The sequence below is a fragment of the Cibotium barometz genome, chromosome 3, assembly GCF_041138505.1.
Source record: "Cibotium barometz isolate CiBa-2024 chromosome 3, ASM4113850v1, whole genome shotgun sequence".
Taxonomy (NCBI): domain Eukaryota; kingdom Viridiplantae; phylum Streptophyta; class Polypodiopsida; order Cyatheales; family Cibotiaceae; genus Cibotium; species Cibotium barometz.
Window position 1 is genome coordinate 42,409,708 of NC_141048.1, and position 12,393 is coordinate 42,422,100.

General features: G+C 41.5%; 1 protein-coding gene across 3 annotated transcripts; it reads left to right on the forward strand.

Annotated features, from left to right (window-relative positions):
- Positions 1-488: 488 nt before the first annotated feature.
- LOC147640081 (uncharacterized) lies at positions 489-3,062 on the forward strand. Of its 3 annotated transcripts, none has more exons than XM_086823019.1 (4): positions 489-929; positions 1,025-1,111; positions 1,228-2,151; positions 2,503-3,062. In XM_086823019.1, the coding sequence occupies exons 1-4, from the start codon at positions 666-668 to the stop codon at positions 3,046-3,048; spliced, it is 1,821 nt and encodes a 606-aa protein (XP_086679145.1). In that variant the 5' UTR covers positions 489-665; the 3' UTR covers positions 3,049-3,062. The 3 variants fall into 3 exon arrangements, with proteins under 3 accessions (XP_086679145.1, XP_086679155.1, XP_086679163.1); XM_086823029.1 differs by having other exon boundaries at positions 490-929; positions 2,521-3,062; XM_086823037.1 differs by having other exon boundaries at positions 490-929; positions 2,707-3,062.
- The last annotated feature ends 9,331 nt before the right edge of the window (positions 3,063-12,393 follow it).

Sequence of the window (12,393 nt, forward strand, 5' to 3'; positions counted from 1 at the left end):
GTGCATGGTAGCACATGTAGTGTGAGCATTTATGAACACAAGGATGGCACAAGGGTGCATGGAGAATGTGGATGAGAGCTTGAAGAGTGGGTTCTAAATCTACATTCTCGACAACTTTGGAATTATTATGCTCAAGATAAACCAAAAATTGATTGAAAATTAAATTCTCAAAGTAATAGGATTTTCTCAAACTCCCTAATATGGTCATCTTAGTTATATAAGTACTTACTTTTGCTTTTTAAGATAAGGTATAAAAACATATAAGATTTTAGTTTTTTTTTAACAATGGGCCAGCTCAAGTGAATTCCGTTGAGTACAAGGAATGGTAGGGTTTGGGAAAAGATATGTTCGGCTTTGTTCAATTTCTAAAAAACCATTCTCAAATTGAGAGAAGAAGGAAAAACACCTTCTAAAAAATGTCAAAATTTAGTTATACTTAAATTTAAGTTTTTAAAAAAAGATGGTTCAAAATTACAATTTTCTTTTCAATTTTGATGAAAAGGATTCGTGTAAACTGCCTGCAGGAATATAAATTGTGAAGTGGGGTAGCCCGTCAGCTTTTACCTAGTGCGCATATTTTCCCTCTAGGCTCTAACTTGCAATAACAGGTTGTGGCAATCCGAAAGCTTATAACAGGTATTGTGTGTTGGAAGACCCGGACCACGATGAGGATGAGGGGTGGTGACTTCCAGCTTCTCGTTGCACTGCTTGTTGCTGTGTATACAGGCATAGCAACTGGCCGCCACTCCTCAGCTCCAGCTAGCGCCCCTGCTATTGCTCCAGCCGCTGCCCCAGCTCCAGCTCCTACTGATGTGTGCACAGTTCCCAGCCCTTCTCTGGAAAAGTTCATCGAGCCCCTCACCTTCCCGCCCGTTATCGATGTCTCCCGCGGACAGCGCGTGACGCTCGGTGCATACAAAATCTCTCAGGTGAATTCCTTTACTTGTAAATCGCTCCCAGCAGCAAATGATGGTTCATGACCCTGCATCCCACGAGTATATTGTTGATTACCACATTGGCGCAGAAACTGCACCGTGATCTGCCCAACACCACGCTGTACGCGTTTGGAACGAGCCAGGAGACCGCTGTATTCCCAGGGCCGACTCTAATGGTTGGAAGATATATTTCACCCTTTTCAGCTAGCTTAGTACCGCAAGCTCAACGTTAATTTGATTTATGGCCTCTCTGGAGAGTTTTGATCATGCGTTCCTGTGTGTTGTCTTGTAGGCACGGCGATACATGCCGGCGCATGTGCGGTGGGAGAATCACATCCCAGACGAACACCACTTCTTGCCGCAGACTATGTCAGTAGAGTGGGCGAATCCAAGCAGGGGTGGGGTGCCAGTTGTGGTGCACCTTCACGGAGCGGAGGTTCCCAGCATCTACGACGGCAATCCGGACGCATGGATCACGGCCAAGAACGAGACGGGCCCGGCGTTTGTGACCCAAGACTACGTCTACCCGAACACGCAGGCGCCGATGGCATTGTGGTATCACGACCACACGATGGGCATCACGCGGCTGCACGTGCTGGCCGGCTTGTCGGGCATGTACATTCTCCGGCCTACGGAAGAGGAAGAGCGCATTCTGGGGATGCCGGACGGCGCCCCTCTCGTCTTCAAGGACTGGCGCTTCTACCACAATGGCTCCATCAACCTGCCGGGTCCCGGCATCACCGCCCCCCTCAACTGGTGCCCTGAATGGTTTGATGTGTGGCTCGTCAACGGCAAGGTGTGGCCCTTCGTGCGCGTGTTCGCCAAGCCTTACCGATTCCGCGTCCTTAACGCGTGCAACGCCCGCTTCACCGCCCTCTACCTAAGCAACAACAATGTCCCCTTCCTCCAAATCGGCACCGACGGAGGGTTTCTTTCTGAGCCCATGCTCGTCGACGACTACTTCATCTCCGGTCCAGGCGAGAGATCCGACTTCATCATCGATTTTTCCGCGCTCGACAACCAGACGGAAGTGTTGCTGCACAACGCACCCATCGAACCCGACTCTTGGTGCCGTTCATACACGGGGCCCCAAACGCAAGTGATCATGAAGTTCGACGTCGTTGACGAGGATGGCCTCCAGGAAGGCTTGATCGAGCATCCCGACTACCTCGAGAAGCTTACATCTTACATAGGACAGACCAGCGTCAAAAACAAGGTATCCCGATTCCCCTGCCTAACCAAAGTTGGTTGGGTCTGTCCTTATCCATGGGTTGCAAGCTACGAGTTTTTTTTTTTTTTTTTGCAAGCTACGAGTTTTTTTTTGGAAGCTTGCATTTTCTTCCTCTGCGATTTCCATAATACCTTTCCCTTATATATCCCAAATTATCACAACAATTTTCTGACACATGGTGTCGGCTACTTCTGGAGAAAAATATAGCGAGGCCTTATATGATCACATGCTCATCATTATTGTCAATGGGCTAATGTTATACTAATGAGTTTATATTAATATAAGTACATGCAATTAATTAATAGATTATTATTGTTGTCCAATAATATTTTGGAGGTGGTGGAGGTCCTGCAGCCTCTTGTACGAGAAATCACAATGGTTGCTCACATGAATGCAAATCAACAAATATATGAGTACAATATAGACAACATGACATGGGATGATCCTGTGGACATGGAGCCAATCTTGGGGAGCTTTGAGATCTGGGAGGTGATCAATTTATGGAGGTTTGCTCATAACTTCCATATGCACCTTGTGCAGTTCCAAGTCCTCAACGAGCAGGCAATCGACAGTGTGGCTTACAGAAACAAGGAGTGTTCCATGAGAATAGCATACCCGGAGAATGGCACATGCTTTCGAGGCTATCCGCAAAGTCCTGCCTCATATTATCAAGGCTGGAAGGACACCTTCTCATTGTGGGGAAATTCTATGGTTCGTATCCTCATACATTTTGCAACAAGGGAAGGCGAAACTTTTAGCTTCGATCCAACTAAAGGACCCGGTTACGTGCTCCATTGTCATATTGTCCAACATGAGGATCACAGCATGATGAGACCCTACAGGCTCCATTATGATGACACTACAAACTATATGGCCAAATGAATGAGTGTTTTTTTCATCAACTCTATATCACTCCTTTGAAGTCTTTCGTTTTAGCAATCAACTACTTTGTGACTACCACCACACCCAAAAAATAAATAAATAAATAAATAAAAATCTAGTACTTTCTTTTGCACAACTTCAAAAGTTGCATACATGTAGTGACACTTGCGGCTAGGCGCAATGATTAGGAACAAAAATTGCCCATCGCACTATGAGCATATCACACATCCTACAGGACATCCACAAATGCGACACCCTTCACCTTAACCTATGGTACTGAAGTGGTCATGCCTATGGTACCCACCAGCTTGAGAATTGCAATACGAGAAACTCATAGGCAATGTCTTGAGCTGTTGCCTTTTTGAACTTGAAAGGGTCGATGAAACACGCCTCCTTGCTGTATGATAGTAGAAAAACTCAGACGTAAACAGTGGTTTGACAACCAACTCAAAGACAAACAAATGAGTGAGGGCAACATGGTCCTCCTCTACAACATGAAAAACCACAAAAAGAAACATAAATTCAGAGGCTTAGGACCTTTCCTTGTCACTGAAATAACCCCGCAAGGCGTAGTGCACATAGAAACACTTGATGGAGTCAAGATGGCGAGATACTTCAATGGTAGCAAACTAAAGCGCTACTATGGCCCACTCAACAAAACCACACTAAAGGTTATTCATACCAAAAAACAACAAAAGAAACAGCATGAAGAAATGAAAGAGAAACAACCCAAAGAGAAGCCAAAGAGTGGCAAGCAAAACTTCGGGGCAAAAACATCGTGGTCAACATATCAGCTTATACTACTCAATCGAGAAAATATCTTCTCTCACAATCCTTCCTATATAATATAACATATAGTGTGATTCCTATTCAAATTGCAATTAACTTATAGTTAGTCAGGAAGACATCTTCTCTCATAATCCTTCCTTCATCAAAGAACACCCGTTTAGTTCCCTCTCTATCTATACCAGCTTAGCTAGAATCCTCCACTTTTGATGAATGTGGTCATAGGAACATCTCAAGGAAGACACTTCTTCCTCTACCTCCTTGGCATTCTCCTCCCTCTCATTGCTCTCCACTATAACCTCAACAAATAAAACTTATAAATGTAAAAGTAGACTTAAGAAAATATAAGAAAAATACACTATCATATAAAGGAAACTTAAGCAAATGTAAAAGTAGACAAAGCAAATATAAGAAAAATATAAAACTTTTTTTTGAATTATGTTTTACCTTCTATATTCTTGGAGAAAAAATCTTAATCAAGTAGAAACTCAAAACAATGATCGAGGCTTCTATTTATAATTATGAAAAAACTTTCATAGAAAAGTTTCTTACATACGCTAAAAATGAATAATCTCAACATGACGTATCCTCAAATTAAGCACCCATAAAATTGTGATTCTCCTAAATAAAATTTTTTGAGTTCGAATCTAGGAACCGATGCAACCAAACGAGAATGTAAATTAGTTTATGTTTCCCTAACCCTAGCTCTATGCATAGAATGCTTAATAGATACCTTGATGGAGAGCTCTTCATCAAAGCTCTCTATTAGAGCCTATGCATAAGGCTAGGGTTAGGGCAAGGGAGAAAGGGAAAGAAAAGAGAGGGGAAGGGAAAGAAAAGCTCACATAGAGCTATGTAGAAGCTTTCCATCATGAAAGCTTGGAATGAAAGAAAGCATTAAAGCTTTTCATGAAAGCTTGGGAGAAAGCAAGAAAGGAAAGGGACACTTACCTTGGAGAGGAAGAGAGGCTTAATGGAATAGGCTTGAGGGAAGAGGTGTGGTGGGAGGAAATGTTGTTGTGCAAGTGTCCTCTCTACATGTGCAAGTAGTTAAAGTAGGTAGAAAGAAAAGACTCTCATCGGCGATGAGAGATTAAGGCGGGAGTCCCAATTTCTATGTCAGTGCGCCCAGCAGCAAAATTTTGCTACTAACTTCCCTGCTGGATAGCGATATTTTGCTGTTGAGAATCATATTTTCACTATTGTAAATCAATGTCTAGCACAGTGAAATATTGGGTTATATTTTGTCATAAGTTCTAGATAGCTCAAGTGTTTTTTTACAAACCCTAAATCATTTTTTGGCTAGGGTTCAGATGTCTAACAGTGATCACGGGCCGAAAGTTGGTTCCGAGGTATGGTTGAGAGAAAAATTCATTATGTGTGTGATCGATGCAAGGGCCAATATATACAACAATGTCGTTAAACATTGATAATTTCTGGACGTATGGACTTCATGAGACATTGGTATGACCAAGTGTGGATGATGACATGATGGAGGAGAACCATAGGAGAGTGTTAGGTAACATGCCACAATGACATCGGGTGGAGTGCAGAAGATGGCAAGGCTTCATATGAAAAGCATGGTTGAGACTCATCTTCACCAACCAACAATGAATGAGGTGCTTCCACCATTGCCACGCGAGGAGAAAGAGAATCTCATCATGGACGACATGGTGAATGACTTCTTTGGACAAGAGGTCATAGATGATAGCGAGCAAGCTCCAATGTCACAAGGGGAGGAAACTTTGCATAGAGAGGCAAGCACCCCTTTGTATGAGGGAGGTTCGTACTCCACAATGCATGAAAACTTGGAGCTATTAATCTTGTAAAAAAATTATGGATGGAGTGATGCAAGTGTCACAAGTCTTCTTAGGTAAGATCGCCTCATTCTATTCTCTTAAAAATAGAAAGTTTATCATGTTTTATATACTCTCCTTGCTAATATTTTGACATTTGATTTCTTATGTTATGTTGTAGGCTTCTCAAGAAGATTCTTCCCCCTCAAAATCTATTACCGAACTCACGAGATAGGTGTTGTAAAATTCTCTCTAAGGCTAGGTACGGATTACACAAAAATACATGCATGTCCCAATGATTGCATGCTATTTAGAGGGGTTTATAAAGATGTAACACAATGTTTACAATGTGGGGAGAGCTACTATAGGGATGATTTGCAAAGGAGACAAAGTTCCCTGGACAATGTTGGGACACTTCCTTATCATTTAACACCCAAAAGAAGAGCTAGATGAAGAATTGAAGGAAGACATGGACACGTGAAGAGAAGCTGCCACAACAAGAAGACTGTAAGAAGAGCTAGATGAAGCATTAAAGGAAGACATGGATGCGTGAAGAGAAGCTGCCACACCAAGAAGACTAAAGACAAGAGAAGATGTGAGGCTCCAAGAAGAAAAGAGCCATGTGAAAATCTATAAGGAAGAGAGATATAAACCCCACAACCCAATGTAACCTACCCCAATAGAGTAAAACCACTTCTAAGCCACTGATGATGTAGGCCATGTGGTAGATGTATGTGTGAGCACTTTAGTCAAGGTCACGGGCACTTGTAGTAGCCTTGCATACATAGAGAGAGAGTGTCAAGGACTATGAGTTAGGGACTTGAGGCACTGGTTGCGGGCTACCAAGTAAGAGGGAAACTTGGTATAGGGTCCAGGTGTGCTAGGATTATTCACTTGAGGGGAGGTGTTGAAATATACAAGTGAATGGGTGTGTGCAGGAACAAGCCCTTAGCAAGAGTGTGTAAATGAGTGAGTAGCAGTGAAAAGGTGAGTGGAATCTATTGGGAGAGAATAAAGGGTAGCATGAGAATATTTAGGATATGTGGAGATATTCTGGGAAAAGTGAAGAGGTGGAGAGAATCAAGCAAAAGAGGTGGAGAGAATCAAGCAAAAGAGGTGGAGTCAATCAGGGAGAGATCAGTGGGATTAGATGCTTAGCATCTTGTGGATGTAAACACTATAAAATCAGGCATTGGCGTAATGAGTATTTGCTGGTTTTTGAGTATCCATGCCTACATTGAGATATCACTTAATTGCTCACTAATCTCGTCTTAATCATCGTCTAATCACTTGCTAATGATATTGATTCTTGCATTTGATCCACCATATCTCATCACTTTGCTTACGTTTTAGCATGGTATCAGAGCCTAGCTTAGGATCCATCTAGATTATGAGCATATTATCTTGATAATCACCCTATTAAAATTAGGACTAAGAGATAATCACTTTTTTAGTCTTTTTCAACAAGCTCTCTGCACCCGCAGCTAGTGGAGGGGCTTGATCTCCCTCCAAGCTTAATATTAGGAAACAAGCTACTAGCTACATCTAGCTATAGTCCCCATGCATGAGCCAGTCATGTCAAATCGTCAAACCGCCATCGGGAGAGCTGCAGAAAATCGCGAAACTGCTGGCACCTAATTTCTGAGGGAAATTGAAGATCTACACTCACATAGAAGGAATTGGTCTAATTCCTCTTGGCCCCAAGGCTTTTCAAGGGTGCTCTACATGTTGGTGATGTCAGATTGGTGAAATTCCTCAAGGAGAAGGGGCATCAAGCTCTGCATCAAATCTACAAGTGACTTTGGTAAAACAAAGATTAAGCATTAAATGTTTGGTCAAATCTTTTGTTTCTTGGCTTGATCCTCTACTAGACTAACTGCTATTGATGTCTTTGAAAGGAGTTGAGCTCATTTGAACTCTAAGGCCCTAGATCTGCCTCCCCGTACACTCCATTTTCTGCACACAAAACAGTTGATCATTATACTAATCAGTGAATAATCAGTACTAATCACTGTATTTTGGTGCAATTGAGGGTTCAAATTTACCATTGGGTATCTAATACAAATCCGTATCACTTAAGATTGCAATTCGAAGATGGTTTGATACTCATACCATTCAATACAAATCAGCTACACTTGGCTTTATGTAATTTTTGTGAATTTATGCTGTTAAATCTGTTGTAATCATCATCTTGCATTTGCCCCTTGGCAAATGCCTGCGAATCACACTCAAATTCAAGTTATTCACAGTCAGTGTTGCATTTGGGAATGTGCATAAGAATGAATGCTATATGCATTATGTATTGGGCACACATGGGTGATTACATCATTGTAAAAATGGGATCAGACACTACCCTTGTCCAGAATAAGACAAGAGGTAAGACCTCCCACATAGATTTGGGTTTGCATTGCATAATTAAAAAAAATGACACAAGATAAACATCAAAAGCACAAAAGAACTGTCAACAATACATTAAAACATGTTGCTCACATGGAGCAAGAGCTGAAGGTCAAGCTCGTGGCCCCAGCCAATGAAAGAAGAAGTACATCTCTTTTCAAGAGGAGGATCAACATCGAGAAGAAGAGCTAGACGAAGCATTAAAGGAAGACATGGACGCATGAAGAGAAGCTGCCACAACAAGAAGACTGTAAGAAGAGCTAGACGAAGCATTGAAGGAAAACATGGACGCGTGAAGAGAAGCTGCCACAACAAGAAGACTGAAGAAAAGAGAAGATGTGAGGCTCCAAGAAGTGAAGAGCCATGTGAAAATCTGTAAGGAAGAAAGATAGAAACCCCACAACCCAATGTAAACTGCCCCAACAAAGTAAAACCACCTCTGAGCCACTGATGATGTAGGCCATGTGGTAGATGTATGTGTGAACACTTTAGTCAAGGTCACGAGCACTTGTAGTAGCCTTGCACAGAGAGAGAGTGTGTCAAGGACTATAAGTTAGGGACTTGAGGCACTGGTCACGCGGGCTACCAAGTAAGAGGGAAACTTGGTATAGGGTCCAGGTATGCTAGGATTATTCACTTAAGGGGAGGTGTTGAAATATACAAGTGAATGGGGGTGTGCGGGAACAAGCCCTTAGCAAGAGTCTATAAATGAGTAAGTAGCAGTGAAAAGGTGAGTGGAATCTACTGGGAGAGATTAAAGGGTAGCATGAGAAGATTTAGGATGTGTGGAAGAGGTGGAGAGAATCAAGCAAAAGAGGTGGAGTGAATCAAGGAGAGATCAGTGGGATTAGATGCTTGGCATCTTGCGGATGTAAACATTATAAATTGAGGCATTGGCCTAATGAGTATTTGTTGGTTTTTGAGTATCCATGCCTACATTAAGCTATCACTTAATTGCTCACTAATCTCATCTTAATCATCATCTAATCACTTGCTAATGATGTTGATTCTTGTATTTGATCCACCATAGCTCATCACTTTGCTTGCATTTTAACAACTCTCCCTTAGTGATGTCATAGTACCTATTACGTGTTCATGGAAAACAAGTGCTCCTTATGTTGTGCATTACTAGATGATGCATAGTTGCCATGTTGCACTCTTGCACCACGGAAGTCATTCTACCTTTTATAGCAGACTCTAGCCATATGTCCCATTTTACCACAATAGTGGTACTCAATGCTACTAGCATTCTGTTACGGTGTTTGCCATCTCCCCATGCCTCTAGATATAGATCTTCCTCTAGCATGAGGGTGAAAACCACAACCACCTCTAGCACCGAATGATGGCTGAAAATTCTGTTGAGACTGTGGTGATTGATCCTACCAACCACGACCACATACGCGTCCTCTTGGGCTGAATCTCCCCCTTCCTCCAGCACCTCTCTATGAATAGAATGCTTGATCCCTTGAATTTTCATTTGTGCTAGATGAAGCACCTATTCCAAGTTTCATCTCTTCCACAATAAGCAATGAAATCATCTCATCAAAGTCTAGGGGGTCTCCACTTCTAACCCTGATAGAGGTTTCAAATGCCTTGTACTCTTTACCCAAGCCATTCAATGTAATGGCTATCAAGTCATCATCATCCATAGGAGCACCAATAGATGCTAGTGCATTAGCACATTCTTTGATCTCTTGCACATAATCATTTACACTTCTATTGCCTCGAGTCACACCATGGATCTTCTACTTCAATTGCATCTTCTTTGGTGCTATAATCGTATAAAACAACTTTACCAAAGTATCCCATGCATCCTTGGGATTTTGTGAGTCCTATATATGGCATAACACGAGAAGTAATGCAACACTTTGAAGGCTCTCTTTGTCCAATTTTGATGTGATGTAAGTTGGGCAGGTGTTGCATTCATTTGGGGAACCCTTGGCTCCACCTCATCACCTGTCACACCAAGTTCCATAGGCCTTTGCCTTTGCCTTTGAGAAAATTTGTCATACGATACTTCCAAATGCGAAAGTTGTGCCTGTCAAGCTTCTCACCAAACAATTTATCAGGACTGTCACTCATTTTGTTTACCATAATGCTCATTGAGCATATCCATAAATCAACTCAAACATGCACATACACACATACACCTCAGCACCAATGCTATCCACACAATCCAAAATTTTTATGGTGCTAACTTCTTGGACTCAAAAACACTATTTGCAAATGCTGAAAACAACCTAACGCCGCTCACAAATTCTAAGAAATGCATCCAAAACAGTCCTCCACTTTGCATAAACCTTTAATTTGCTTGTTTTATGCATACAAGATCATCCACATAGCATTTGAGCTCAATTATGTACAAATAGTCCACTTTGCCTTGTTGTGTGACGGATTTTTCCAAGCCTTCAAATCTTCCAAAACACTAGGAAATGATCAAATCAAGTGCAGACAATATGCATTAACATCCATACATCCTCTATGTAGCATATAAACATCATTCGAGGTCATTACATGCCAAACACATGCCAAATGTTGTACTCTGTTTTGATAAAAACTTGTAAATAGTGATTTACAATCACTAATCCCACTCTAATTGCTTCAAATGAGATCCAAATTCAGGGCCTAGGCATTCATTAGCTCCATGTGATGTTTCTCCACCTCTGTATAAGAGAAATTGATCCAATTTTGAGTAGTGAGTGAGTAATTGATGAATTAGTAAGCTCTATTTTGCTCAGGGATTTCATTAACATCTTCACAATTTTGTGATCACGTTAACAAAACCTATTGTTAACATATTAAAACTTGTGATCACATTGTATATTCACATGACCTGAGCAATGACCTGCCAGAACCCACTAGTCCCATAACACCTCCGGGCTTTTGCTTTTCCCGGCGGGCCCGCCGGGAAAACTAATTATCCCAGTGTCGGGAAAAAGAGGAACACCGGCGGGGTACTATTCTGTATATAAACACTGCCCGACACCCATCGTACAACTTTTGGGGAGATAGTCCTTGTTTTGGGGGCGTGATATCTCTCCTCAAAGTACTTGTAGAGCTCTCGAGTTGCTAGAAGTGTCCTCTTGGGAAGAATGTCCTTATCTTAGGGGCTGTCGTCTTTCCTTGTAGGCACTCCTAAGGCTATTGAGCCACTTGTCCTTAGTTCTTTGAACTGGGGGCAGGGTGTGGTTCGTAGCTAATACTTGCGGAGATTTAGGGACAAATTTGGAGTCATTCAGCTTTGCATTTGAGCCACGTACGTAATCTACCTCATTCTACTTTATGAATGGTTTGATGGAGCCAAGAGTCCTGCTTAGGGGCTTGTATTGGTTCTTGATACTTGATATAGTTTAGAGTAGACAAGGGTCTATTGTCCTATACTAGAGTATTGGGCAAGCATAGATCTTTGATTTTCTTTGTGAATGTTAGAGAAGGTCTATTGTCCTATACTAGAGTATTGGGCAAGCATAGATCTTTGATTGTGTAAAGTATCCTTAATTGGGTACAAAAGGCATCCTTCATTGGGGGTGCAATGTGCATGATAGTTTCGAAGTAGTTTTGTAGTAAGACTTTGCAAGATAGTTTGAAGTAGTTTTGTGTTATGTGATGATCTTTTGTATTTGTCAAGATAGTTTCGAAGTACTTTGTCTGCTAATGTATGTTTTGTAATACGTGAGTGATTTGTTATTTTTTCATTTGTGTATTCATTGTTATATGCTTGGTTGAATAGGTTATTTGTTGAGATGGAGGACAATGTTGGATCCAGTGATACCTCCAATAGAGTCCAAATTTCAAATAGCAGGAAAAAAAAGGCACCTGCTGGGATAGAGTGGCAATATGCAATTAACGTTGGTGATCGATTCATAGATTGGGAGTGTAAGCTATGCCATGCAGTAAAATCAGGTGGGGCGCCTCGACTAAGAGAACACTTTTTAGGCGGACCGAAGAAAAAGTCATGTACCCACCCCTCTGCACCTATAGTGGCCAAACGGATAAGAGAAGAAATTCAAAAGAAAGATTCAAAAAAACATGACACTCCTACCGTTAATGTATCAAGGCAGCAAGAACACTGTTGTTCTAATCATCAAACTCCCGCTACATCGCCTACTTATACCCCGAACGGCAATGTGCAACCAGAAAGTAATCTACCTAGTGCATCTTCCTGCAAAGCGAAACTTTGACGTAGGAAATTGTAAGGTCCCTCCCAAGCCATGTATGTATGTGTCTCTTTTAATATAGATTTCAATAAGAAAAGAGAGTGTAATTAGAAAGAGTGAGACAATAAGGCTAGAAACATTAGAAAAGTGTTAAAATAAAAATATTAGCTCCAAAAATCCTAAAAGAAATAAGAACATAAGAACAGTTC

Excerpts from the sequence above, each read along its gene's own strand:
- LOC147640081 (XM_086823019.1), top strand. The coding sequence starts at position 666 with ATGAGGATGAGGGGTGGTGACTTCCAGCTTCTCGTTGCACTGCTTGTT. Across the intron at positions 930-1,024 it reads GTGCATACAAAATCTCTCAG|AAACTGCACCGTGATCTGCC; the intron begins GTGAATTCCTTT and ends ACATTGGCGCAG. Across the intron at positions 2,152-2,502 it reads AGACCAGCGTCAAAAACAAG|GTGGTGGAGGTCCTGCAGCC; the intron begins GTATCCCGATTC and ends AATATTTTGGAG.